Source organism: Glossina fuscipes, unplaced genomic scaffold, assembly GCF_014805625.2.
Source record: "Glossina fuscipes isolate IAEA_lab_2018 unplaced genomic scaffold, Yale_Gfus_2 2, whole genome shotgun sequence".
NCBI classification, from domain to species: domain Eukaryota; kingdom Metazoa; phylum Arthropoda; class Insecta; order Diptera; family Glossinidae; genus Glossina; species Glossina fuscipes.
In genome coordinates, this window is record NW_023998416.1 from 1,026,709 (window position 1) to 1,053,388 (window position 26,680).

General features: G+C 32.2%; 1 protein-coding gene across 6 annotated transcripts in view; it reads right to left on the minus strand.

Moving 5' to 3' along the window:
• LOC119633042 (GYF domain-containing protein gyf-1) overlaps window positions 1–26,680 on the minus strand; it is a 103,792-nt gene that overhangs the window by 25,515 nt on the left and 51,597 nt on the right. For 2 of the 6 annotated variants that reach the window (XM_038026232.1, XM_038026238.1), the window contains exon 2: window positions 15,704–15,787. The exons of the other annotated variants lie outside the window; for them this stretch is intronic. In XM_038026232.1, coding sequence (XP_037882160.1) covers window positions 15,704–15,787 — 84 coding nt within the window. The remainder of the gene's footprint in view (window positions 1–15,703; window positions 15,788–26,680) is intronic. 6 annotated transcript variants of the gene reach the window in all.

A 26,680-nucleotide genomic window follows, 5' to 3' on the forward strand; every position in this document is an offset into this window, starting at 1 on the left:
AATGTGACACGTTAGCTTTTTTTCAGTTGCCACTAGTTTTTAATGTCATTTTTGCAACTACGACATTAAAATTCAAATAATAATATGTTTCTGTTGTTTTACATCGTGCACGCATGCTATGACACTGTTGTTGGTCAATGTTTTTGCTCTTATTGCTTGCTATAGCTCCTGATTCATGATGATACATTTCTATATATATATATATATATGTGTTTATTTTAGCTTGTAAAGTACTTCCTGTTTGCTCTTTCCTACAGTAAACTTACAAACATAAATATATAGATATACACAATATACTCGGTACGTATTTATATACAATGTAGTAGTATAGGCGTTGTTGTCGTGTTGCGTTGATTTTTTGCTGATTTTTTCTTTGTTTTTTCCATATTTTATTAGTATATCGCAGTGCTTGTTTGCTACATAGTGTTGCAAATTTTTGAGAGGAATATTATCTCACAACAAACCCGGATAAAGCCTGATGATGATGGTTAAAATTATAAATGAACAAGAATAGGTCGGCAGGATATGTCATTGCTCATATAAAATAATTAAACAAGTTATGCCACGCCTTGATAAACCTATGGCGTTGGCTTTAATTTGTGTTGCTATGAAGAAGTGTGAAGAGTATTATGTACACACATGATGAGGATTTAAAATCGTTCTTCATGTTGACCTTACATCCTCTGGTTCGGACACGAGATGCTCAGACAAACCGAGATACGAGTATATCTAGTTATACTAGATTTAGTGAGTTATAAGGAAAGTAGACTAACGACGGGCTTAGGGCGTCCAAGCTGAAAGCAGTTGTTTTCATTTGTGACCTGTCACCCTTAATGAAAGTCAAAAGCGCTGTTTACGACTCTCTTTGACTTGGGTAGGCAGCCGACACGACCAAACGTGTCGCGGAAGTTCTCTTATGCACGAAAACCGAACATCTAAAGACATCGATATTATTTACAACCCTTGTCGTTAACAGCTAAGTTTTAGTTTAATCAGATATTGCTTCTATAAAATATTTACATCATTCAGGGCTACACCAAGTCAAGTACTTCCATATTAATTACCCGAGATATTTTACTAACTGAAGTGATCACTAAATATAAAATCCCTTATCTGAGCTGTTGAAATTGTAAATGAAATTATATCACGTAAAGTAACGTAACGTAAAGTAATAAGTCTAGGGTAAAGCGAAAACAAACTTGTACTTATGAGAATTAATCAGAATATTAATATTTTTCCAAGTTTCGTGACATGTGTAAAAAGTGAACATTTCTTATGTTTGGTCAATTCGGTACCACAAGCACAAATGTCTTGTGGGACACCTTGGACGTGGCACCAAGCGAATTCCCGGTCGCAGTAGGTAAGTACCTCACAATAATATAGGGAAGTATTGACCTTTGCCGCAGCTTGCAATAAGATATGACATATATTAGCGTGCCTTGCAGGTAAATAGTCAGAAGGAGCCATAAGCAGGGAGAAATGCTCTGAATACCAGAAAGAACAAGCCTTTGGATGGCCATATTTTATATTGTATAACATTCGGCAAATTGATGATTATTTAACAATCTTCGGAAGGCTTATTATAAAACACTGCTCCTTGAGATACAAACAAAACCTCACAGTCTGGCAAGGTCAACCTTTGGAATATACAACAAACACCATATACCTCATTACTATGTCTGTACTTACCTTTTCATGGAATATTAACCTGGGAGAGAGCTCAAGAAAAATCTGAACAGACGTGCTTCAAATTTAATAAAATTGCTCACCACCTTATTATCCCTTACCTATTTTCGTCATAGAATTTTCCCAATTCTTATAAAATTTCCTATTTTCCTCACAAAAAACCAAAAATTAAAACTTGTTGTCGTATTAGCGGCTCGAAGGAGAGACCTACGTTGTCAGTCGTATAAGCTCTTATCTTTTTTAAGAACATTTAGATTTTTAGGGCGTGGCAAAACCCATTCCGTAAAATATGCCAGCATGTTAATATTCGATTTTTCTCGAGAAATATTAAAAATTGTGTTTTCTAAATGGTCTATGGGGTGAGGATGGAGAACAAAATAGTTCGAACTGCAAGAAACTCAAAAATGTTTCTAAATTGCTTCGTATAATAAACAAAGACGAGTTCTTATCAAGCCCTTCTGGGATTTGCGAGCATCCAGCAGGACAAACTTAATGTGCCCTTGGTAAACGTTTGATGGAATCTGCTTCATTTAGGTAAAGTACTGAACGTAACCCAGAGCACATAAGTACAAGTGATTAACGTCAATGACGTTGTACGAGACGATTCAATATTTAACGAATATCTCACATGATGTTTCGCACGAAAAATAAAGTGTTATGTAAGAAAAGTTTCACGTTCGCTCCCAGTCAATCAAAAACGCATTCGATCTCTGCTCAATGATGAATTTGGACATGTTGAAGGCTAATTCATCTCATAACTGAAAAACTTTTACACAATGAAACCACTAAAGGTACTAAAGCAAGCAAAGTCGTAACTGTCGGCGAGAAAGGCTGTGGTTAATGCTTGTTGTGATGCGCAAAGCTTAAAGGCAATAGAACGAACGATAACAGGCGCGCTAATGCATCGATTGAATAATAAAACTCAAGAAGAAAAGATTGCATTTTCAGCAGAGAAATTTCTCTTTCATATCAAGATAACCTATTTGCTTATTCATCAAAAAAAAGCCCAGTCAAATTTGCTGGAATTGGGATCTGAATAAGTTCCGTGATCAGAATATTCTGCAGATTGAGTTCGCAGCAATTGTTATCTTATTTGGAAATTCCAAAAAATGTGCGTCTGGTAGGCGTTTAGTATGCAATGAAGAAATCGCTTAAGAAAAAGCTATGCTGAACTTGCTCGACAAATCCCATTTTACTACGGAAGGCATAAACAAAAATTGGAAAATCGCTTTAATGAACATCACGTTGAAAGATAAAATTTAATTTTAATGCATAACATTGTTTGATCATATGGATGGACACATATCTGTCGTATTTAATACCTCTCCTCCTGCTTGCCATAACATTTTGTTCGAACTTTTATGTAACCGATCGAACTATATGGACACATATCATATCAATCGGTCTATCGTACTTAAGATTCGTAGAAATATATATAAAATCCATGTGAATATCCTTGAAGGACGTAAATATGGTTGAGAAAAAAATGGCAGCATTCAAGCAAAATGTAACTTTTCCACTTTACCTCTTTTTATAATAATTTTTTAATTTAATTAAAATGTGAGTATAATGCATGAAAAGTTATTAATTAAATAAATTATTGTGATATAGGCTTTTACGTAGGTTTGTAGAACTTTTCATAATTTTTATATATATATATATATATATATACATAAGCAACGAGTAATTGATAGTTTGGTATCAAATTTCTCCTTCAATGTCTATAGTATCAACTAAAGAGATTACTTTCCCTTAGTTAATAGCAACCCCATTCGTACGTACAAGTACGTAAGAACCCCTTGTTCATATCTTATACTTTAATATGAACTCGATAAACAGATTGCATAGAATATGACGTCATTCTCACTACAAATAACTAAATTGGTACTCTTCATTTCAAAACAAAATTGCAACTAATTAAATTCATGCTAATTCTATTATATGCGAAAGCTAATTAACATGGAAAATTATGGTAAGCTGACTATAAGATATATGAGTATGAGTGCATTGAGATAACATTGATATTCTTGAAGATGTTATTCGATAAATTTGTTTGTAATATGCTGAACGCCTGAACTAATCGTGTTTCGTGTTTTAATATTATTTTCATTTAATTATTTCTTTTAATAATATCAATACATTTCTATTTAATTAGGAAAGATTTCACGAAAACATTATCAAATATTATCTATAAAATAAATTCAATTAAGAGATTTTAACAATTGAATTTTAATACCGATCATCAAGGGATGATTATATGATGATTTGATATTTACTTATTATACTCTACCAAATATGGGAACTTTCTCTTTATAAGAGATCTTCAATCAGGAGAAATGATTCAACCTTTTTTTTTTTTTTGCACCTCATAACACATGCTGTACAAAGGTATGTTGAGTTTGTACAGCAAGTGTACAACACTGAGAAGGACTTGAGATATACTCAGCTTTTATTATACTGATTGCTCAACTTGTCTGCCCGTCCATCTTGGATTCTTATGCATAGTCTGCAGATCTCAATTTTTGAGATATTTTGATCAAGTTCGGAACACCGAGCACTTCCCACATAACGCCTTGTTCGAAAAATCTTTACATGAATAACTGTAGTAAGCGAAAAGGTGTAGGGTATTTAATACTTATTAATGTGTACGTGGCTACCAGTCAGCTGACCGTTATTTTATTATTTTTCCACAATTATCTTTGCCATAGCTGGCCTTTCAAAACAAAAAATGAGCGTAAACTTGTCGTGAGATGGGAAGGGAATGGGAAAAAAATTTCACAAAACATTGCTACCGACCGACTGCGTTTAACTCGTTTGTCTTTTTGTGCAGGAGCCTTCTCCCTTAAGCCGAGAAGTGAAAAAAAAAAATGTTAAAGATACTCTGATGGTCAATCGATTTTGTACGAGTACAATGGACAACGTGCCAATGACACTTATGTCTTAAGCTAGTGAAGGCATTCGATTCTTGTACGTGCGTTACTCGTTTAATCCGCACCTACCACCAAGCATTGTAAGCAACTGTCTCTTTCCTATTACGATTATGCTAGAGGGTTGGTTACTCACTTTCGCATTAAAGTTTTATGTCTTTTTCCTATTACGATAATGCTAGAGGGTTGGTTACTCACTTTCGCATTAAAGTTTCATGTCTTTGATAATTGTTTATGGCAAACAGAACTTTACCCTATGGATCATAGGTCGCAATCTTTTGCCTTTTGCCGGCGTCATCATGCCGCTTGATCATGATCGTTTCAATAATTGATTTGTGTTGTTGTAAATTGTTCTATTTTAGATTGATTTAAATCAATTTCAATTCAGTTCAATTCAAACTGATTCAATTTTCTAATATATAGACTTAAAATCGTAACTTGATCAAATATATATACATTTTAGAAGATATTTCATGCATATTTCTCTGTCTATTGTTATATGTGGAAGGACAATTCTTATTCATCGCTACTCCTTAGCGCTCGATATAAAAAATGGTAAAAGTTATTTAAACGCCCGTTAATATTTCAACTCTTTAACTTTTACAGTATTGCAAGTTAAAGGGAAAATTAATTATTCTTATTTGCATAAAGTGTAGATTAAGGGTAAGGGTAGCTAACTGACTAACTATGTATGTATGCATTTCCGCTACACTCATTTGTCATTTTATTCTAACGGATATATGTCAAAACATACGCACAACAAAGTTGCCCGAATACAGAAAGATATTATAATAGATGAAGAAAGAGCATGACTATTGATATTCCTAAGCTCACATAGTTGCACAAGGTATGTGATTAAGTAAACAACAAGTAAACAAATGACTTTATTATTGTTGAATTTATATTCAAAGAACACATTATTTACCTTGTTTATTGTTTTCAAGTTGCTTGTTATACATATTCTGCCGTTAATTATTAGAATTATCTATTATGCATGCCTACACCTACACCTATATATAGTAAATCTTGTTAAACATACTATACATTTGCTCCCTTAACCTGTACAGCGACATATATATGTGTGTGTCTGTCATGTCTATCGGCAAGAAATCACGATTGCAACTTCAAAAGTTAATCAAGAAGAAATTTGATTTCAACTTTTCTTTACATTCTCCGAATACGGAAAAAGTACATCAACGATTCTGTTTAAACCGAATATAATTTCCTTCCTAAGCTTTTATTATATGTATACTGTTATTGATCAACTGACATAAACAATAGTAGTATAGGTTTAAATAAAATTTTTCAAAATTTATTTACAAAGGTTTAATTGAAAATTTTTCAAAAGCAAATATTATTGTATACATCAACAATTGCCGTAATACTTGTTTATTAGATTGAGTTCATGGAAATTCAATAAAATCATGATTCGATAATAAAGAGGAAATTATTTCAACAGGAATAACTAAATATTTTTATACCTACATACATAAATGTTGTGTTTTATATTTAAAATTGATATTAATTTGATTTATAGTCTTCATGGATTTGTATACAGAAAATCTTATTTTGAGAGATTGACTAGAAAGGAATGCAAAGTGAACAATTCCCAATAAGGTTCATTTGTTAACAATCATTTATTGCATCATCTAGAATCATTTATTGGATTTTATTACGATCAATAGCAGACTTTCTATGCCATATTTCATATTCCATTCATATTCGATAGTAGACATTAATTTTGAAATGTTTGGCTGCTGGCTAATGTTCAATGTTCCTGTCGATTATAATCCGTCCTTTGTATTGTAATTTAATAAGCTTTTTATGTAGCACGCTTTGTTAACACTAAATGCACGAGCGTTATATATTTGTGCTGGAACCAGTCAATGTGATGGGTAAATTTTGTGAGTCGTCAAAGTCGCAAAAATTTAAGATAGGTAACTGAAATGAGGCAAGATCGACCATTTGATACCCTACACCAATTTGCCTGCTATAGTTATTCACTTGTTCTGCTAACAATGCGCTAAAAATCATGCGTTGTTTTCATGCAAACTTTTCATGAGAGTCCCTATATTAGACGATTCGCAAAGCATCGTCTGGCGTGATCCAAATTTAACAAACGTAGTTTACTACCCAAAAATTTAATATATAATATAAGGGCTACCTTTTCATGGTAACCCGTATATATATTAGGGTCTAAAAAGTAGATCATCTAATCTAAACTCTCTACCATTAATTTTTGTGCTAAATTCCTACTACGGCCCAATCTTCATCAAGTTTCTGAAGGGATTACTATTTATGCTAAATTTTGTATGGAATGGGTTCTAACAAATAGATCCATGTGGTGCACATTCGGTTTACTTAGTTGTGGAAAAATGTTAAGGCAGCACTTCTCCATTGAAACCAGAAATTTATCGGCTTTAGAAGAAGTTCTGGGGACTCCTCAACTATGCTGAACATAATGAAGGCCCAGAAAATGTGGTTATTTTAAAAAATAAAAATCGATAATTGAAAGTTAGCAGCATCGCCATGAGACGCTTTCCTAATAAGTTAAATGTCGTCGACTACTACGGTAAAATTACTTGAAATTAAATATTTATCCCCTTAATATTTTCCGAATATGTCCGTCCCCCAAAGGGCTATTTTGGACTATTCGTTAGTTTGCAAAATAGAGAAAGATGTGGCGAACGCTGAATATTCTACTAACTTGAATATGTTACATATATCAGTGCCATAAATGTAAACAAAAGGTAATTGATTTTAAAATACGTAAGTGTTATGACATTTTGATTATTTTAATTAGATTTAAGTATGATAAAAATAAATTATGTATTTGTTTTCTACGCTCACACATCATTAAACTTTTAATAGGTAAAAAGAAGAAAAAGTGACAAACTTCTCATATTTATATCATTATATTATTGTGTTATTTCATGCTGTGACTTTAAAGTTTAATGAGTTATGACTTTTCATTTTCTTGAATCTCATTAATGCCATTTGTTTGGTAGTTTTATTTTTTTGTCTAGCTTTGATTACTTAGTCCTGCTTACGTACCTAAGTAATGTAGTCTATGAATTATGCATAAACAACGCATATAAATGCTAAAATGAATAAGTGACTGAATAAATGAATGAATGAATGAATGAGAGATAATAACAATTATTACAACAACATTAGTAGTAATTATACAATGAATAATCCCACCAAGTTTACAACTTGACCAGAAGCAGCGTCAAAGATGTATATTACATTTAATGATCATGTAATAACAAAATGTTTGAGTCACTTCTACTCCGCTGTTTACTAAAAGTAAGTTCATCAGCTTAAAATGACATATTGAATAATTATGTCGTCAAAGTAACTGCACCTCACAACATCTTACATCATTCAAATGCCTCACAATTCAGTTCTCTATGCGTTGCTTGGCTTACGATGTATCTTATTACGATTACTCTAATTACTATATCTAAAATTTGGCAGCATTAGAAAATGTGAAACGATGTAATTTATGTCAAATTTGGATATGAACTCAGTTAATGTTCAAATGAAGAGATAACATCAATAGGGTGTACTAGCATTACATTTAATAGACTTGCAATCCTTGTAATTAGTAAGAATTCTGTCATCTCAACCGTTTTCATAGCAAAATTTTTTCAATGCTGTTCTACTTACCCTACCTTTGATTACACAGGAATGACCATTGAAAATGTGTTTTATTAAACATATTTCACAAGCTAACTAAGTAAGGAAGTAAAAGCACAAAGGAATTGTTTCTTTGACGTGGAAACATTAATGTAACGAAGACTTGTGCAAGCAGATGACAAGATACTCCTAAGGCTAAATGCAGACTGCAACTGACAATACTTTGGAGATCAACGAGAAACGAGAAAACTGGACAAGTAAGATCCTGCATGGCAAACTTATCTATTAAGATTAGAGCATACAAAGATAAAATGTAGTTAAACCAGTTCCTCACCTTAAGAATTCTATATAGATTCTTGAGAGAGAAAACTATTCAGATGACAATCAGGTGCTGCTATGAATGTAGTTTGCTGGGGTGAACAAAAATTTACATTACAGATGCGTATGCAATGTCGTTAAGAAAATAAGTGATATGATCTGCAATTGCACACACACACAGTACAAAATAGAATATTGTTCAGCGTAGAAGACAGTGCAACATATTAAGCATATATAAATTGTGAGCTTATCACTGCGCTTCACTTTGTTATTTTGGGTTAAGTAAAATACAAAACCATGCAAGATTATTAATGTACGCGTTAGATTCCTAAAGTTCGAATCGATGTAGTTTTAGAAAAATACGTTAGATTCGGAAAAAAAAAAAATATTATTATTATATCCTATGCTATGGTCTTTGAAGCTTGTTTCTCTGTGTTATAAAGATTTTGAAAAAAATGAGATTGCGATACACTATAAAATTGAGTGGGCGTGGATGCTTTTTGCCATTTTTGTAGAGAAAGCATAGGATCGCCCATAGAATACACGTCCTATATTTTTATATACATTTATCTACTGTAGATTATGAGGAATGAACAAAACGCCAGCTTTTTATTCCGCTTGACAAACAGAGGTGCGCCCCAGTTTAGGTAGTAGTGTAGACGTGTCCTTCGCCCGTTTGGCCCTATGTTCAAAAACAACCTGCGCGCAACTTTCAATGTTCTCTGTCGAATTTGAAATCGGTAGCAACATTTTTGTGGCCAAGAGAATGTTTACAAGAGACATTGTATAGACGGCCAGACGGATACGCTTAAATTGTTGCAGAGTTTGTTATATTGTAGTGTATTTGCGGTAAATAGCATATTAAATTTTCGAAAATTTATAGTATGGGACATACAAATATATTTCAGATACCTATTCTTTTATTATACCGATCGATTCAAAAACTTTTGCTGAATTGTTTCAATCCTATCTGTCTGTTTGCACATATATTTCTTTTCAACCCAGTGATCGCAAATTTTCGAATGTTTTAGGCTCAGAACGAAAACCCTTGAAATAGATTGAATCGGACCACTTGTACGGGCATTTCTTTTATTACATTACTTATTCTGAAAAATTGTTATGTCATATATATTGGAATTTTTGAAATTTCTATTTCAGTATACTAAGCGAAAGTGATAAATTGGTATCGAATGGATCAAGTTTTGAATCCCTTCCCGTACAAAAGTTTTTAAGAAAATTAAGCACTTTATGGTAAAAAAAATAAATAAAAATCTAGTCTTGAAAATACTGTCGATCTTTACGAAAGAAATTAATTTTGTTAACCTAGAACCACATTATCTCACGTGTTAGCCCCGCTATCATATAATGACTACAAGGATTCCCAAGAGACCTATATGCGGAAGCAAAATATTTTTAATATTTTATCAAAAAAAAAAAAAAAAAAAGAAAAGAATTTTCCCGTAGGCAAAGTATTGTAGGGTGTATTTTTCAATCGACTTTACTTGCTATTATTACTATTCTTTTGAATACTCTCAGGCTAAAAGCCTAATTCATTTTGAGACTTTAATGAACAGGACAGTTTGCATAATTAGCACCACTTGGAGACAAATCTCATATACGTATCAAGCATATCTATAAAAACTGTTAATTGGGGACAAATTACTAGATTTGTTATAGTAAATTTTGCATCAAATAGTTTCAATTTTCAAAGACATTCTTTCAATGGAATGCGATAAAAGAGTAGTTAAAAGTGGTTGTTGGTTAAAATGGATTAAGTTTTTATAGAGATTTATACATCTTTTTTGTTGTCGTCGTCGATGTGCAATGTGGAATGTTTGAGTGTGATGGAGACAAACACTACTAAAGCAATTCCCTTAATTATTTTAAAATGTACCTTAAGAGGAGAGTCACGACGTTTACGCATTAACTAAATTAATTGAGTGACACTTAACTTTATTTATATATATAGTTAGTACCGAAGGCAATTTGTGTTCCTAACAAATTTTACAAATTTATCAAAGACAAATGACATAAAAAGCTTTCAGTCAGTGTTCATTACAAAATTTGCACTAACTGAACGCTAACAAAGTTGAAGTGATAACTTAATAATTTTCAGAAGCTCATATTAAACGGTAAACGGCAGTGCACTGTGAAAAGCGCAAAGCGCAAAGCGAAAGATTATAAAGAAAGAGAAAGCGAGAAAATTTAATTAAGATTATATAAATCTTTAAAAAAAAAATTGAATTATTCGTCTTTAGTCCTCGGAGAGAATGCTTGCTCTAAAGCCGCAATAAATTTCATTTAAATGTTTTAATTTAATTCAATCTGTTGCTATGTTTTACAATTCATTTATGCCATCACAAACCTGGCAAGTAAGTTAATGGATTTTTCATGTGCTCCATTGGTATCGAACACGTAACAGTCGTAGGTACATAATAAAAAGCGAGAAATGGGCAAGGCAAGCAAGGAGGGTGGTTAGGTGGCGAGGAGGAGACAGGTGGAAACTTATAGAGATAGCTTTAGCTTTCTAGAGCACTACCGACATTTTCAATTAAGAAAAAATAAAATTTGAACAATTGATAGAGTAAAGGACACGATGACAACTGAACAATAAAAAATCTATTTTAATATATGGAAAAGAAGACAAAAAAAAAAAAAAAAAAGAAAGGAACAAATGCGAATACATATGATAGTAATTTTACGTTTAACGCTCAACTTTCTATAGCAATTCCGTCATAATTCTTCTATTTAAGAAACCCTTAGTGAATTGCTAATGACAAGCTTGCTTTTGTCTTTTTACTTACATCCTGACGTCATTGCTTTTATATATATGTTTTTTCAAATGTCATATTAAGTTAATAACTGACATTAATTCTTATATCCACCATTCAGATTTGGTTGTATACTAGTTTTGTAATATTGTTTGCAACAAATTGAAATAAGCAAACATGCTTGCAAGCAATAGTTAGACAACGAAAGTAATAGCGATTAAGACTTACCTACGACTTACAACAACTTCACAAGAGATATCGATCCGAAATGTGGTCCTACATGGCAAGCTATAAAATCTTGATAGCTTCAGGTCGCCACGTCCGCAACTAAGGTGGTGACTATTTAATATTCTCTCGCTTTACGGTGTACATAACGTTCTTTCTTGTTTACATTTAAAAATTCTGCTCATGTATAATACAAAATCCAATATAAAAACACTTTGTGCCCTTTTGTTAAATACCTGAGTAAATGAGTAAATATTTACAATTAAAAAAGCAGGGGACATTTTCATTTCTTTGGCCGGGTTTCTTTTCCTTTTACGTGTTTCCTATTCATAGAAAAAATTTTACAAAAAATTAAGGTATGTGCACCTCAGAACGAATCTTTGATACTCTCATCGCTTTAAACACGACTAACAAATTATTTTATTAAAGTTGGTTATGTGAATAGTTCAGTAAATCGATCATGACCTAGGAAAACTTTTAAACGCCTTTCACATCAATATTTCGTACATGGTCAAACGTACGGACAGACAAGAAGATGTAGACGGATAGGATAAAACCTATTTAGAATATTGTCCTGATCGGGAGTACATATATAGTTCAATAAATCTCTGATAAATATTTTCAGATGTTACACATGAATAGATAAATCAAGCATATACTTTGCACACTATCTTATAAAGAAGAAGAAGAAGAAGAAGTAACAACTTAAGTCGATACGCTTACATGACAAACAAAATGGCCGCCGACGGTTAAAATGGGAAAAGTGATGATTTTTCAAACGGAAGGAATGGGGTTGAGTGGCAGTCGTATACACAAAAGCAGTCACGTCAAATTAATACAGAAGGACTCACGTACGTATTCATCGTTATTAAGTTAAGCAAATAAATGTAAGGAAAATAAAAAAAAGGAAAGAGAAATACGAAATGCGAAATGTATTAATAATTGTGTATATCCGAAAACATGCGGATGTACGTACTATGCACACAGACTAACACATGCATAGGATTTACTTTCATTGTTTTTCGCAACTCAATGTCTCGCTATACGAAATAATCATACATTCATAGAATGATTCATGTTGACTCCAGTCCGGTTTAAACTTAGTTGTAATATATTTGGCAAGACATACAACAACCAGAACGTCTGGACGGCGCCACGAAAATTTTGTACACTTTTCCCCTGTGGAAATTTTTGACGAACGCAAATGTAGCTGTGCATAGGAGGGAAAATTACAAGCAAAAAAACAAAAATGAATTATAAATTTCATAATGCATTAAATTTGTGAAGTAAGCCTAACGAAATATCGCTTAAAGCTTATAAGAGTTTTCCATAGAAAAAAGTTTGGGCGAACAATATGTTAGGCAAGTGCCTTCAGTATATTTCTATTAACTTTGATGAGATCTAATGCACCTGCCGTTCTGTTCTATATAGAAATTTTATATTATGCGAGCGAGTAGCCGACTAGAGAAAAATCGCGATTAACAAGTCAATGTTCGCGTGTTCAAATCTCAAATGCAGTAGAGTTTACTTTGGTCGTAGCTATAGTGAGTGCACAGTTGGTGAAAGCATAACACTTATCGATTAGGTAAGTGCATCCACTAGAGTGCGGCCACTATCTCCCCATTTCTTTTTCCTTCCTCTCATCTTGCTGATAATCATCGCATTACGCCAAATGGGGGCATCATCTGACTGGTTGGTCATATTTAAAAAAAAAATATGGAACTTTATGTTACTGTTATTATTATTATTATTATATTTTGTGCAGACCAAAGAAATAAATTCTAGAATTATAGTAGCATAAGCTTACGGGCTCTATTTTTTTAGAAAAGACGGACTAGGTGGTTAATCTGCCTGGTCATTTCAATAGAGTATTGTTATGTATTGTAGATAACTTGAAGACTTTCTTAGGATTAGACGCTTCCAATGCAAATCTTCGAATTCACGAGTGTACACTTAATCGCAGAATTTTGTTCACCATTGCGAATTGGAAGAGCAGATCTCTTAAGGAGCCAGTGATCCGTTGCAATAGTATAATTAATATGTGATAAGAGATTTCATCTTCCAAACTGTGTGAACTTAGTCTCCCTAGTGAATACCGTGATGACTCTGATTCCATAGTTTTCGAATCAATATTTTTCGTACTGAACTTCCACACTTAAAAAAAAAGCTTGTAAAACTTGAAAGGTTGTAAAAAAAAAAGTAGTTGTGTACAGTACGCGGATGTAAATGCCGTAATCAAAAAACCAAGTGAGTGTTCGAATTATCTTATATACCCAGATGATACGTCTTAAGCGTATTCCATATATTTATTTATTAATATTATATATCTCTTTATTAATGTATAGGTTTCGAAGAACTAAGCAACAATGGCAAACTTAAAATTACAGGTTTAACTGGAAATAGTTCCAATTATTGTTAAGTGTAAGAAAAAAGAAACAATTTTAAAGCAAAAAATCTATTTTCAAATATATTAACATTTTGACGACAAACAAAAAGTCCTCTGAGAGGCAAAAATTTTCAGTCAATTTATTTTAAAATAACTAAAAGCGTCATAGTGAGAGGCAAGGACCCGTCATTCAATACCATACACCACTTCGTTTAATACTGTTATCTATACAAAAATTTTTCAAAATAATGCGTTATACGGGAAGTAATCGGAAAAGAGGTTCGATCCAAGCCATTTTCAATACAGTTTGTCCTTCGAGCAAAACACGTCAGTATACCAAACTTCATCAAGACATCTGAAAATCGGGTCCAATAGATTAGACATTAGAATAGAGGATGGACAGATGGACGGACAGGCAGACAAGCTTAGATCGATTCAGAAAGTGATTTTGAATGACATATGGTGTAACAAACGCATCGACGCAATAAAAGGTGGATCCGTCTGAAGTGCTTCTGGGTGGTGTGTAGATACGTACAAACTTAATACACTCTTGTACCACGAGTTCTGATTAAAAATATTAGGTCGAACTGCCATGTGGTTGATGTTTAGGGCCTTTAGTGCCATTTCCTGCGCGCCTGTGCTTTGACATCGAAATAGCACCAGATGGCGTTTTTCTTCCGATATTTCATTCATTTTCAAATCGATATAACTTCTTATACGAACAAAAAACTAGAAAACTATCTTCACAAAAAATGTAAGTTGAAATGTCGCCCTTTAGGCACATGTTCGTTTGAGACAAATAGGTGAGTGTTGTCCGATGTATAGGCATCAACACCATTCCGTGGAAAAATTTCACGGAGAATTTTCAATATGACCTAATATTTTGTAAGGATAGCTTTAATGCATACATAATATGTAATTTTATACACACAAAGAATGCCATAAAATCCACGGTAATACGGATCCAATTTTTCAATTAATTAGTATTAATATGTTATGATTGCAAAAAAATGAAATGAGAGATAATTGGTTTCAAAATTACAATGCTTTAGCATTTACGTTATTTTTCATCGCAATCCAACAAGAACAAACACTACAGTGTTTACGTCCGTTAGTGTGTTAATAGTGAAGAAAATTTAGAGTGTGATATTTTCGAGACTATTTTTTATAGACGAGTGTGGAAAATTAGATTGAAGTGAGCAAAGCAACGAGCTGGATCTACTACAGTATATCTTGCGAAGGTTTATTTGGAGATTGTGCTTTATTGCAGAAGAATTGTCATTAGGGAGATCACTCAATGTTTTATAAATTACCCGAAACAGTTTTATTGCTTTTATGAATATACAAAGAGCGGTAGCAAAAGTGTTGCCCCGAAAGTCCGTCCCCAATTTTTAGACATTGACCTTATTTATATTTCTTAAATTCAAGGTCTTTGCAGAGGCAAACCTTCTACAATAATGACATTGTAGATGTGATAAACGCAGCTCGGTTCAAAGGCGTAAGTATTTTAATTGCCTTGGCAAAAGCGTGTAATATCAAAGTGGACTTACCTTAAAGAATGAACAAGCAATGTTGAATAGCAATTAAATGCTTTTTGAGAAAACTAAGAATTCCCTTAATTTTTACTGAAATTTTAATCGTAGATGAGTATTTTGGCACGGGTAACAATAAATTTAGTCTCTAACTTTTTTTTTTTTCTTCATACATTTATAAAACTTATTATTAAGAAAATATTATTTACTACTTACTGATAAATTTCACTTTCTTCGATAGCCTTGGTTGTTTCGAGCGTATTTTATTCGCTTTTTTAATAGGTGCTTGCCTCCTTGATACTATGCAGATAATAAATTTTATATATAATTTACATAATATGTACAATATTGGAAGGAGCACACATAAAAAAGTAAAAAAACGAGAGAAAGAAGAAGAAGAAGAATAAAAGATATAGCTAAAAATTCAAATTTATTTTTTACAAATAATTTACAACGATTTTCTTTTGTCTTTGAATTTAAGAAGTGTTAAAGCAAAAACCATTAATTCATAATAAAAATATTTTGTAAAATACGCGAAAAGTAGATAAGTAATTACAAAATTTCGTATCGCCTAAAGGTATGCTTCAAAATAATTTTGTTGAGAAGAAACAAAGCCAAGCAAAAAATATTTTCAAATATTCTTTGTGAAAATAGCAGCTGTTGCCACGGGAATTCAATTATACTAATCCTTTCTTATATTTAAGTATAAATTTATGCGAATTTATATATTTATATATACAAGTGAGCAATATTTAGTAGAAAATATCGGAGCAGAAAATGTGTTGGTATTACGCTAAAAAAATTCTTTTGCAGAACAAAACTTGAACAGTTCTAGTTTTGCATTTCTTAGTGTCATTAATTGTGCTTAATGATAGTAAAAAGTTTGCTTTACTTTAGCTACAACAATCGAAACAAGTCGAAACAATCTACATTTTAGTTTGTTGTTAAGTTTTTAACTTGTTTAATTTACTTTGGAATCCGTCCGTAATGATGTTTAAGAACACTAAGCTGTGATACGTAAAAACCTTACATCTTTCTGCCTTCTCACTGGAACGGATAGGGTGTTTTGCTGCCTCAATTGGTAAGAAAAGTCCTGACATATATTTTAATCATAAGTTCTACATAAATTAAAAAGAATTTTTTTAAAATATTTTTCGCAAGATGAGATTGTAATCACGTACAAAACTGATCTGCGGCCACAAATAACATAAGAATAATGTTTGTGACTGTAAGACTGTGTTAAGCAGGAAATGAAAGGTTCGGTCATAGCATATTACATATGTACATATTATATATATAACATATTATTTATATATATATATATATGTATTTCGCGATATTGCAAAGTAAATCTCGATGCTTCCTTTCCGTGTTATTCAAAAAAAATTAAATTGGAATGTAACTGTTTTTCCTAAATATAGGCATTTAAATAATATTTTTAAGATTCCTTAAAGTGCACTTCATTTCGTTGCAATGTTGTATTGCTTTGATAATTATTCATTATTTATAGCATGAAAAAAAATCAATAAATATTTCATTTAAATTCCCTGTAAGCCATATGCAAGCATTTAACAAGTTTTAATAAAATCCAGTTAAATGTCAGTTGAAAAGGTTGCTGTACGACGGTCACACCCAAACGTATGCTATCATCAAAACGCATGCATGCATGCAAGCGTGCAAACAATGTAAATGTTAAGACTACATATAATAACGTACATAGAAATATCTGTGTTCGTACATGTACTTGTCACTCACTTAACAATGGATGTAGTGGGTGCATAAAACATTTACATAGATATGTGTGTGATAGTTTTCTACTTCTATTTTCATTTTATTGGGTACATAAATAAGTTTTAGCATTTTCTTTCCATCGCTAGCCAGTGGTTCGCGTTTCTCTTTAGCGGAATATGAATTCCGTATCAAAAAGGTAAAGGATCTTCTGAAAATATCTATGAGAGAATATTTTTTTTTGGGAATTATTATAAAAATTTAAGGAAATAAATCATCGATTGGATTAAGTGCCTGAGAGTTAAGAGTAAAGTAAAATTGGGGGCAGGGTTAGGGCTACTAATCTATTTTACAATTCAGAATCGATCGTCATTATGTTAAAAAAACGATGTCATTATGCCTTTTGGCAATTTTCCACCTATTAAATAAGAAAAAAAAACGCCTCCTGCAAGTGGTGTTCCTTGGCACATAATTCTACAAATTCATAACGGAAAAGAAAAAAAAAATTAATGTCTATTCTTCAGCCAGATAGCTTATGCTGTAAGGCAAAGCCTATAGAAATACTTTCATAGAAGGAAATCACAATGCTAGCCATTAGAATGTAGTACCCGTCCACATGTCTTGCCTTGGAATTCGGCAAAAATATATTTGTGCACCCAATGATATCGATAAAACAATAGATGTATGTATGTTGTTGAGTTGAAGAATTAAAGTAATAAGTGCAAAAATAATAGCACAGATAATAATAAAATATAAATTGTTTATGCAATTTATTCATTTGATAAAAAAAAAAAAAAATAGAGCATAAAAGGTTGCCAACAATTTTTTTACTCACAAACATAACTCGGCTCATGTATTTATTTAATACGAACTTTCCAAATAATAATAATAGCTTTGCCATAACTTACAATATTTACAGATCTAGCTTCTCATTTTAGTTGTAAAAATATCTTGGAAATATTGCAATAAATTTTTGCATAGTCTATGTGTTACGTAAGCAATGTTTGTTTATCTTTGGATTTTCTAAGTCACATTTACCATAAGTCTTATGTGAGAAGCAATTCTGGAAAATATTGACGATAAATCATCTTTCCTTTTTTTTGGCACTTTTGAAATATGATCTGGTTTTTATGCTCCTTATATGCTCCGATTTATTGAAAAAAAAAATAAAAAAAAATTAAATGCATATAAATCTGACGGATTAGCAAAACTCAAGTAAGCCGTTTTAAGAATGGCAGTCAGTTCGATATAAAACAAATGGTTTTGGTTATGAAATTTGAAGTAAATCAGTTTACGCGAACACGTCCAAACACACACACACACACACATACACATCAAAGGATCGTATAAGTGTAACATAATATTTTCATTCCTCTACTCTTCCTTTCTGCGCTATGTCTCGTTTGGCATAGAGTGACTATAAGTTATAATAAATTAAGTTCCTTGAAATGCTATTAAGAAAGTATTCATAGTTGCGTCTGTCAGGAAAATGTACAATAAAATTTTAAATATTGAATAGGACGGTTGCCGGTTCCCCTTCTGAAAATTCCATTGTTAAAGATACCGCACTCTCTGTGTCAGTTTTGAACCATTGACGTAAGACTGGGTATATAAGAATTCTTCGATACCATGTGAGTGAAAGTTGTAATGGACCGAATTTCCATCTCGCTGCTAAACTAACACGAAAGCAGGTTATATATGATGAGATTGATTGCGAGCAATGAAAAGACGGTTATATATGACAACAAGGGATGAATCCGATCCGAGCATCCATCATCGTATAGTTGGGCCTTTTTCCACCCAACTGCTATTTATTTCGCTGTCCGTAGAAGTCTCTGAAGGCACATATATGGTTTAGTAAAGTTCATTCGAAATATAGGAAAAATTTATTTGAATTTTAGTGAAAAAACTCGGCAAACTTCTTTCGGTATTCATACTAATGTGTCATGTTCATGACCAATATTTTATCGCAACATTTCAAGTGAGAGTGATAATCGTAAATAGTAAAGTGATCACTCGCTTCCCGTAAAACATTTTCGCTACAACATTGCAAATTCTTTTACAAGTTTTCGAAACATTATTGCCTCAGATGGAACAATATTTCCAAAAATTCCAATTTTTCAGGGCTTTGTTTAATTTTCCAATTAACCAATTTAACAAAGTTCTTTTTTAATTACCTATGAACTTTCACTTTTCAAATAAGCTTTGGTTTGGCTTGATAGTGTTAGTGCTATCAAATTTATGTGGCTTCAACGCCACTCAATTCTTTTTCCCATCAATTACAAAAATAATCTATTATGAAGGTAGTGATGAGATAATAAATATGAGAAGAAAAAAAGTCGGAAATAATTTCGTTTAAGGTAAATAGTACACGTTTTTATCTATGATTACAAGCTTTTTATTTAAAACTTTTTGTTGTCAAGTTTAAAAAATTGTAATGACATTTTTTCAATATTATTTTTTAGTTAGCTCTTTAAAGTAAGCTTCATCTTTCATTTATATTTAACGCCTTACGGGTATGCTATGGTTTTTTTTTTTTTTTTTTTTAAAACAATTTTACATAACTTTACAGTTTTGCATTTGATATCTTCATTTCAATTTCCCCTGAAGGTGCTTGTAAAAGTTAATAACCAAATAATAGTTGCTGAACACCAGATAAGGAGAAGCGGAAAAAACACTTCGCGCTTCAATTCCGCTTTGCTGGCACTTTGATCAACTTGCATCAAATAACATATCTCTTTGTTGTACGAGACATTATGTCGTGAGTTTTTCGCTAGAGCGAAATAAATGTCGCTTAATGTGGAGATGGAATACCAAGCAACGGATAAACATTTCATTTATTTACTAAAATAAGTCGCAGAAATTTATCACTCTCGTTGTCTCCAACCGTGTTCCCCATCATTCACTTTTATTTGATTGTTAGCGAATTCTCTATTTTCCGGGCAAAACTTTACAATATAAGGCATTTCCGAAAGGGATATATGGTGTTGAATGTGATAATGGGTGAATTGACGAATTTTTCGATTCACCGGAGCTTGTAAGATTGCACTCTAAGCAACGACCAAAAATTTAACGATCAATAATCGATTTCAAAAAAGTAAACACATCGCAAGTTAGTCTACAACACCCAACACTACATCGAAATGTAAATGTTCTTTTTGGTCAATTATTTCTCTACAACAAAAACACGTAACACTAGGAAGCAAGGAGGCTGACATGTCATGAAAATTTGAGAGAAACTTTAGATAGGGAAAAATATATTTGACTTAACAACGCAAGCCCGAGCAGTGTTTTAGAAAATTAAATCAACTCAAAATCTCAACTGACTGAATAGGCAGACAACTACATGCTTTAGATGGCTTCTTCAGTACCTTGCGACTGGATGCAGCGAAAAATTTCTATAGCAATTTTAACCATTTCTAAAAAAAAAAAAAAAAAAAAAAATATTTTGAACGGCTTTTTTTTAGAAAATCTAATAGCGGAAAGGTCGAAGTACAGAGTCCTAAAGATCTCACAGCAAATGTCCGTAAATTGTTTTATCCTTTTGTGAGCTCAAATTGAATTTGGCCCTTTCATTGTGTGCAATATTCTGTTGTTGGTTGGTTTAATTTATTGTCTCTGCCACACAGTGTGTGAAACCCTAGTTTTTCTTCATTTCTCTTTTCTTTTTTCTCATTTGATTTTTTTTTTTAAACAATTTTAAATAAAGCAAAAACAGTGCATTCTAGGTTTTTTCTTTTTTAATAGAGGAAAAAACACTGAGAACAAAACGTAATGAAAAAATAAAACAGAATGAAACTACAACTACAACGTTCGCTACAATTTATCAAACGTCAGTCATGGCAGTCAACGCCAACGTTATTTTCACGAGTGTGAACAATATAAAAGAAGCAAGAGTGGGTATGCTAGTATCACACTAGTTCAGATTCATATACATATACATATATGTGTATATATGTGTGTATAATAAATAAAAACTAAATAATTCATAGCATGCATAGACAATTCAAAAGCGTGTTTACTCGTAAGAACTCTTCGACAGTGATAACATTGCGAATTCAATATGCAAATATATATAACATTCCCTACATAGATAGAGCAGTGACACTGACATTAAGCGTGAATGAACTCTATTTATAATGCTGGAAAACATGGCAATAAAAGCAAAAAAAAAACAAAACCAAAAAATATTTAAATAAAAAACACTTTATTTGTATTCAATATAAACTTTTCAAAAAAAAAAAAAAAAAAAAAAAAAAAAAAAAAAAAAAAAAAAAAAAAGAAGGATCTATTGGATTGCGTTACAGTAGGCAGTACAGAAACTAAAACGCGCAGTCATGCGGAAATGCTCGATTTGACTCAAACGATGAGTTTGAAGCGATTGCTTTAAGTTATTTCGCCAATCGTGGACATCCGCATAAAGATAGAACCTGGAAGCACATAACTAGTGATGCAGGAAGAGAGAGAAGCTTTATCTATTCTGCTTGGAAAGATATTGAACATTTTGAGAAAAATAAGTAAAAATTTCTGCTAATCATTTACTTGCCAACGCCGACGATCGCTATAGTCAAGCTTCTAATCGAAGGACTAATCAACTTGGATTGCGTTTTTTATTTATTGTGTTAACGGTGGAGTGGAGATGGAGGGGAAGGGGGTGGGGGGGGGGGGGGGGATGGCGATGACTAGGGTTCTTCTGATCATCAATCAAGAAGGTAGAATTTCGAATTACATGCTTACACTTACAATTCCAGCTCTCTGCAGACATCGATTGACGTATATGACTCATGAAATCCCGGATTCTGTACTGGTTTCCTTAATTACTTAACAGCAAATGTTATAGCAATTTTTCTCTTAAATGCTCGAAAATTTAAAGTAAAAAATGTGAAAATTCACGTTAAAATTGTTTACTTAAGATCCTTTATTTTACTGCAAAGCATCCATTGTAATAGGAGTGATCTATTTTCTATTACTTATGATATATATCTCGTTTTAGTGATTGTCAAAGTCGACTTTTAAATTTTTAATTTTCTCTTTCATTGGCCGCCTTATGTCCAAGGTCTTTACAAGATTAAGTGTTCTTACACCAACTGCCAGTGAGGAATGGGAAGCTTGCTAGAATTGCTTAAAATGCTTTCGCGTGAAGCCTTACAATACTGTATTAAGAAGAATTAAAAAGCAATGCTTTTTACATTCTGTCTATTAACTACAAAAGTCAAACATTTTTACGACAATGCTTTCTCATTGACTTAGTTTAACTTTTTATCTTCTCGTTTTTAACTTGCTTTCATTGTAACTTTTAACTATATATATTTTATCTTTTCTTTTTTTTTTTTTTTTTAAATATACTCGGAAAAATATTTTCCTTTTTTCACGTAGATTGTTAAGAGCTTTCTTTTTGCAAATGGCTTTACACGCGAAAAGTTAATGTCTTTGACTCACTTGTAGTGTAATAAAAAAAGGCTAATAAAATTTCTAATCCCTATTTAATGTACTTGCGGTAGATAGAGAGAGAGCAAGGTTTTCATCTACACTTTATATATTAAATGCGTTAACTTGAAAAATAGTTACGAAGGATGAATGATTCTTTTCGTATCCTGTCAATCGTATTAAATATATTATATTAAATGAATGCGGATGTATGTAATATCCAAAAGAACTTACTGATATAGACGCAGTCTATTCATTCCTAATCATTTCCTAAATCAGTTTAGTGTTCCCCGCCTGTCAGTTTGCATTTCGATTGTCTCTCTGTCTGCTTATTTATTCGAGTTATTATTATTATCTCTAAGGCTAAAGTCTTAATGCACTAGCATCTAAGGCTTTCGGCTTTATTAGAAAACTCGACCTTGAGGTTTGAACCCACGACCATTGAGTTGCTAGTCGAGATTCTTGCGTACTCGGCCACTCAGGCGGATTTATTCGAGTTATATACCACAATTTTTGAGGTATTTTGTCTACTTTTTTATATCCTATCAATCGATTCGCAATTGAATCGAATCAATCACATCCGTCTGCCTCCGTCGTATCAATTTTTCGATAGAATTCAAATTTATTTAATACTTGTTAGAAAACTTAATAGTCAAAATAGGCATCGTTGTTATCTGTGTTGTTTTTTTTTTTTTGCCTTCTATCGGATGCCTTGCAGATGACGTCGCTATAGAAAGTTCATGGTTTCGTAGCAAAACCTTTGTCTGCTGACGCATTAAATATGACTGCATTGATCTGAACAGGTGGTAGTCAAAGGGACACAGGTCTCGCGCATACATCGCAATGAGAAGATGTTCCCAAATCAAGTTGAAGGTCGCTTTCTAGATTCTGGTTGTGTTGGAATTTGAGTGAATTTTCATCGCTTTTAAAGCAAAAATTTTTCGCAAAAAATCTAACTGCATTTTCACTGCAAGGCAACTTTATTGCTTTTCAGTATTTTTTTTTTTTTCTTTAGCTAAATTTCGTAAATAAAAGATATTGTCTTTCATGGATTCTAAGAAATCCTGAAGTATAGTTCTAAACAATCTGTGTATTTTATATTGTACGGGGAGGGAGAGAAACGAATAATTGAAAATGTGTCTATGGAATGAAACGCTGCTTTCGTTTAATTTTTTTTTTTTTTTTTTTTTTAATATCTTCATTCATATGCTTTTACAGAATCATGAACAACCATTCATGACGCTATGAATAGAGATAGAAAATTATTATTATCACTGCTACGATTTTCATTGTTATGAAAACAATGATACACTTCTTTGTAGAATATTTCCAATATTAATAAAAGCATAGAAAGCAAAGATAAAAATAAAAAATATTCCAACTTATGTATTACGAATTAAAAACTTAATACTGATCTAAATTTCATAAATCCAACTTAATTAGCTTTCTTTGTTGTTCGTCAGTAACTTAAGTCAATTGAAGCGAAGAGAGAAAAGTTGTTAAGAAATGAACTTATAACGCACTTAATAAATTATTATTTATTTTCTTCGTATAATCTCCAAATTATTTGTACTTACTGCACAGACCACCACAGGTTAAAGCTTAGTAAAACTTAGTTTGAAAACTAAAACATGTAAAATTATTTATTGATATTAATCAGCTATTACTTAATGTTGCTTTTTATCGTAGTAAACCAAAAATGAAAAATAATAAAAATTCTAAAAGCAACAATAATCCTTATCATAAGCAACACTCTTCTATATTGATTTGTCAGTGTATGCATGCATGAATGCATTCATATTCATTTTGCCCTGGAAAGCAGTCAAGTGTAAATGTATACTAAGCATTTTTTTTTTTTTTTTTAAGTATTCTATGTTTTATAGAACTAAGCTCTTCTCACTTGTTTATTTTCTCTCGTTTGCTCTCCCCTTTTGCCCTTCTTAAAACCAAAAATGAGAAAGATAGCGATGTTGCATTTCTTTATAAAAATTATAAAATCCAAAATTAACCGTCGCCTAATATGCTATACGCTATCGACCTTCTGTCTGCTTGAAGGTGAAATTCTTATACAGTCAGGAAAATGTTTACATCAGAAGTTATATCGACGGACAGACGGACATGCTTAAATCGGTTGAGAATTTGAGGCTGCTTGTCAACATGAATTGCGGACATGTGTACCAAGGTAACATAATAAATATTCAAAATTCACACACGTCCTCTTCTTTGTGGGGCCTCTAAAGGTTTCTTTTGGGTATTGCGAAGGTTTTGAAAGAATGATTGTACCCCATAAACTATCGGTGATGGGTATTAAAAACTATTTCAATCTGTTTATTTTTATGATTTATATAATGATAGATAATATCTTCTTTGAAACGATCATCTTCCTTATTCGTGTATGTATATATATACATAAATGTATAATGAGTTTATTCAGATAATTACTGGATTAATTTTATATATCAAGAATAGGAAAATTGTGCCAAAAATGTGAGGGCTGGAGCTTCATCTAAATAGGGAGATGGTCCTTATTTAATACAATTTTTATAATGAATCAAATGTGTTTTGTGTGTGGAAACCTGCACCGGAAACTAAAGGTATGAAATATATATATATTCTTGACGATTGTGAATGACGGAATCGATTCAATTACGTCTGTCTGTTACCCATTACAAGGCTCGAAACATTGTACAGAAGTTCATATCTAATGTAAATTTTCTTTTAATCACTTGTATAATGAAAGAAACCAATTTATTCGCCTAAATTCCTGTCTTTTCTAGGAACGATTGCCTCATAATTGTACAGTTTCCAGTTTAATTTTCTTTTAATAAAATTCAATCAATCAGTCATTTTGTCAATTACGCGATTATATAAGTTAGGCAGAGTGTTTGAATATAATTTTTTTGTAGACAATATTCCGCCAAACAGTGTGAAACTTTTAATGCGATGCAAAGGGTGATGATGAGGTGTCTCAAGAAAAACGAGTCCATGCAATCTTCTTCTATTTTGCAGTAACTATCAAAAATAGCTGATAAGCAAAAGTTGTGATTCTGCTCGTAATCCTACCTACTAGTTAGCTTACCTATATACCAGTCAAAGAAACAATATTGTTTACGTATGCAGTATATGTGTGTAGGTAGTCGCTTTTTAATCTGTTCGTCAAGTCCGATAGAAATTATGATCTAACTAAATGCTTTCGCTGTCATTTATAACTTTTTCAAATTCTACTTAAAAACCTCTCAAAAAATCCGCACAGAAATAGATCCCAATAGATCGTCAATCGTCGATCGGAACGTATATAATTAATAATAATAATAGCAACGTATAATATACAAGTTACGTGGAAGACTGTTCAGATTTTTTCCCACAACATGGTGTCCGTTTTTGTATTTCCGGCACCTCTAATTATTACGGTGCAGTGGGGCGTATTCGATTTATCAATTTCACGCAATCAACAAATCGAGTATTAACCGATAACCTAACCTAATCGCTGGCTTTATTAAGGCTCAGGTAAAGTACTTCCTGTTCACACCGAGCTTCAAACCGTATGTTGCATACTTGTTGACTACTCGATAAGAAGAAGAAAAAGAAGAAGAAGAGTATTCCCTTGGATATTTGTATTACCTCAATCTTATCAAAACTTAGCATGTTAAACTTAGTTGCGAAGTAAAACGATGCTCAAGCCCACGAAAAAATTTTTACTCTTTCCGGTCAAGAGGTTTTATCAAATACAACATCATAAAGATGACTTACTTGCTTCTGCTCTGAAAATTTCGATAACGAAAATGCACTTCGCTTTAGTCGATCAACCCCAGGGAAAACCGATATCTTATAAATTATCGCAGAAATCAAAAGAATCTTACAAAAATGTGTATGTCAGTCAGTCATGGCTAACAAAATAACCATCGAAAGCAATATAATTTTATATTATTTGCGTAAAATTGGATACACAACGAAAGTTGATGTGTGAGCAGAGCATGGATTGTCAATGAAAAATCCCATTGGCCAAACCTTTATGAAGGAGTCTCTAGTGGATTGTTT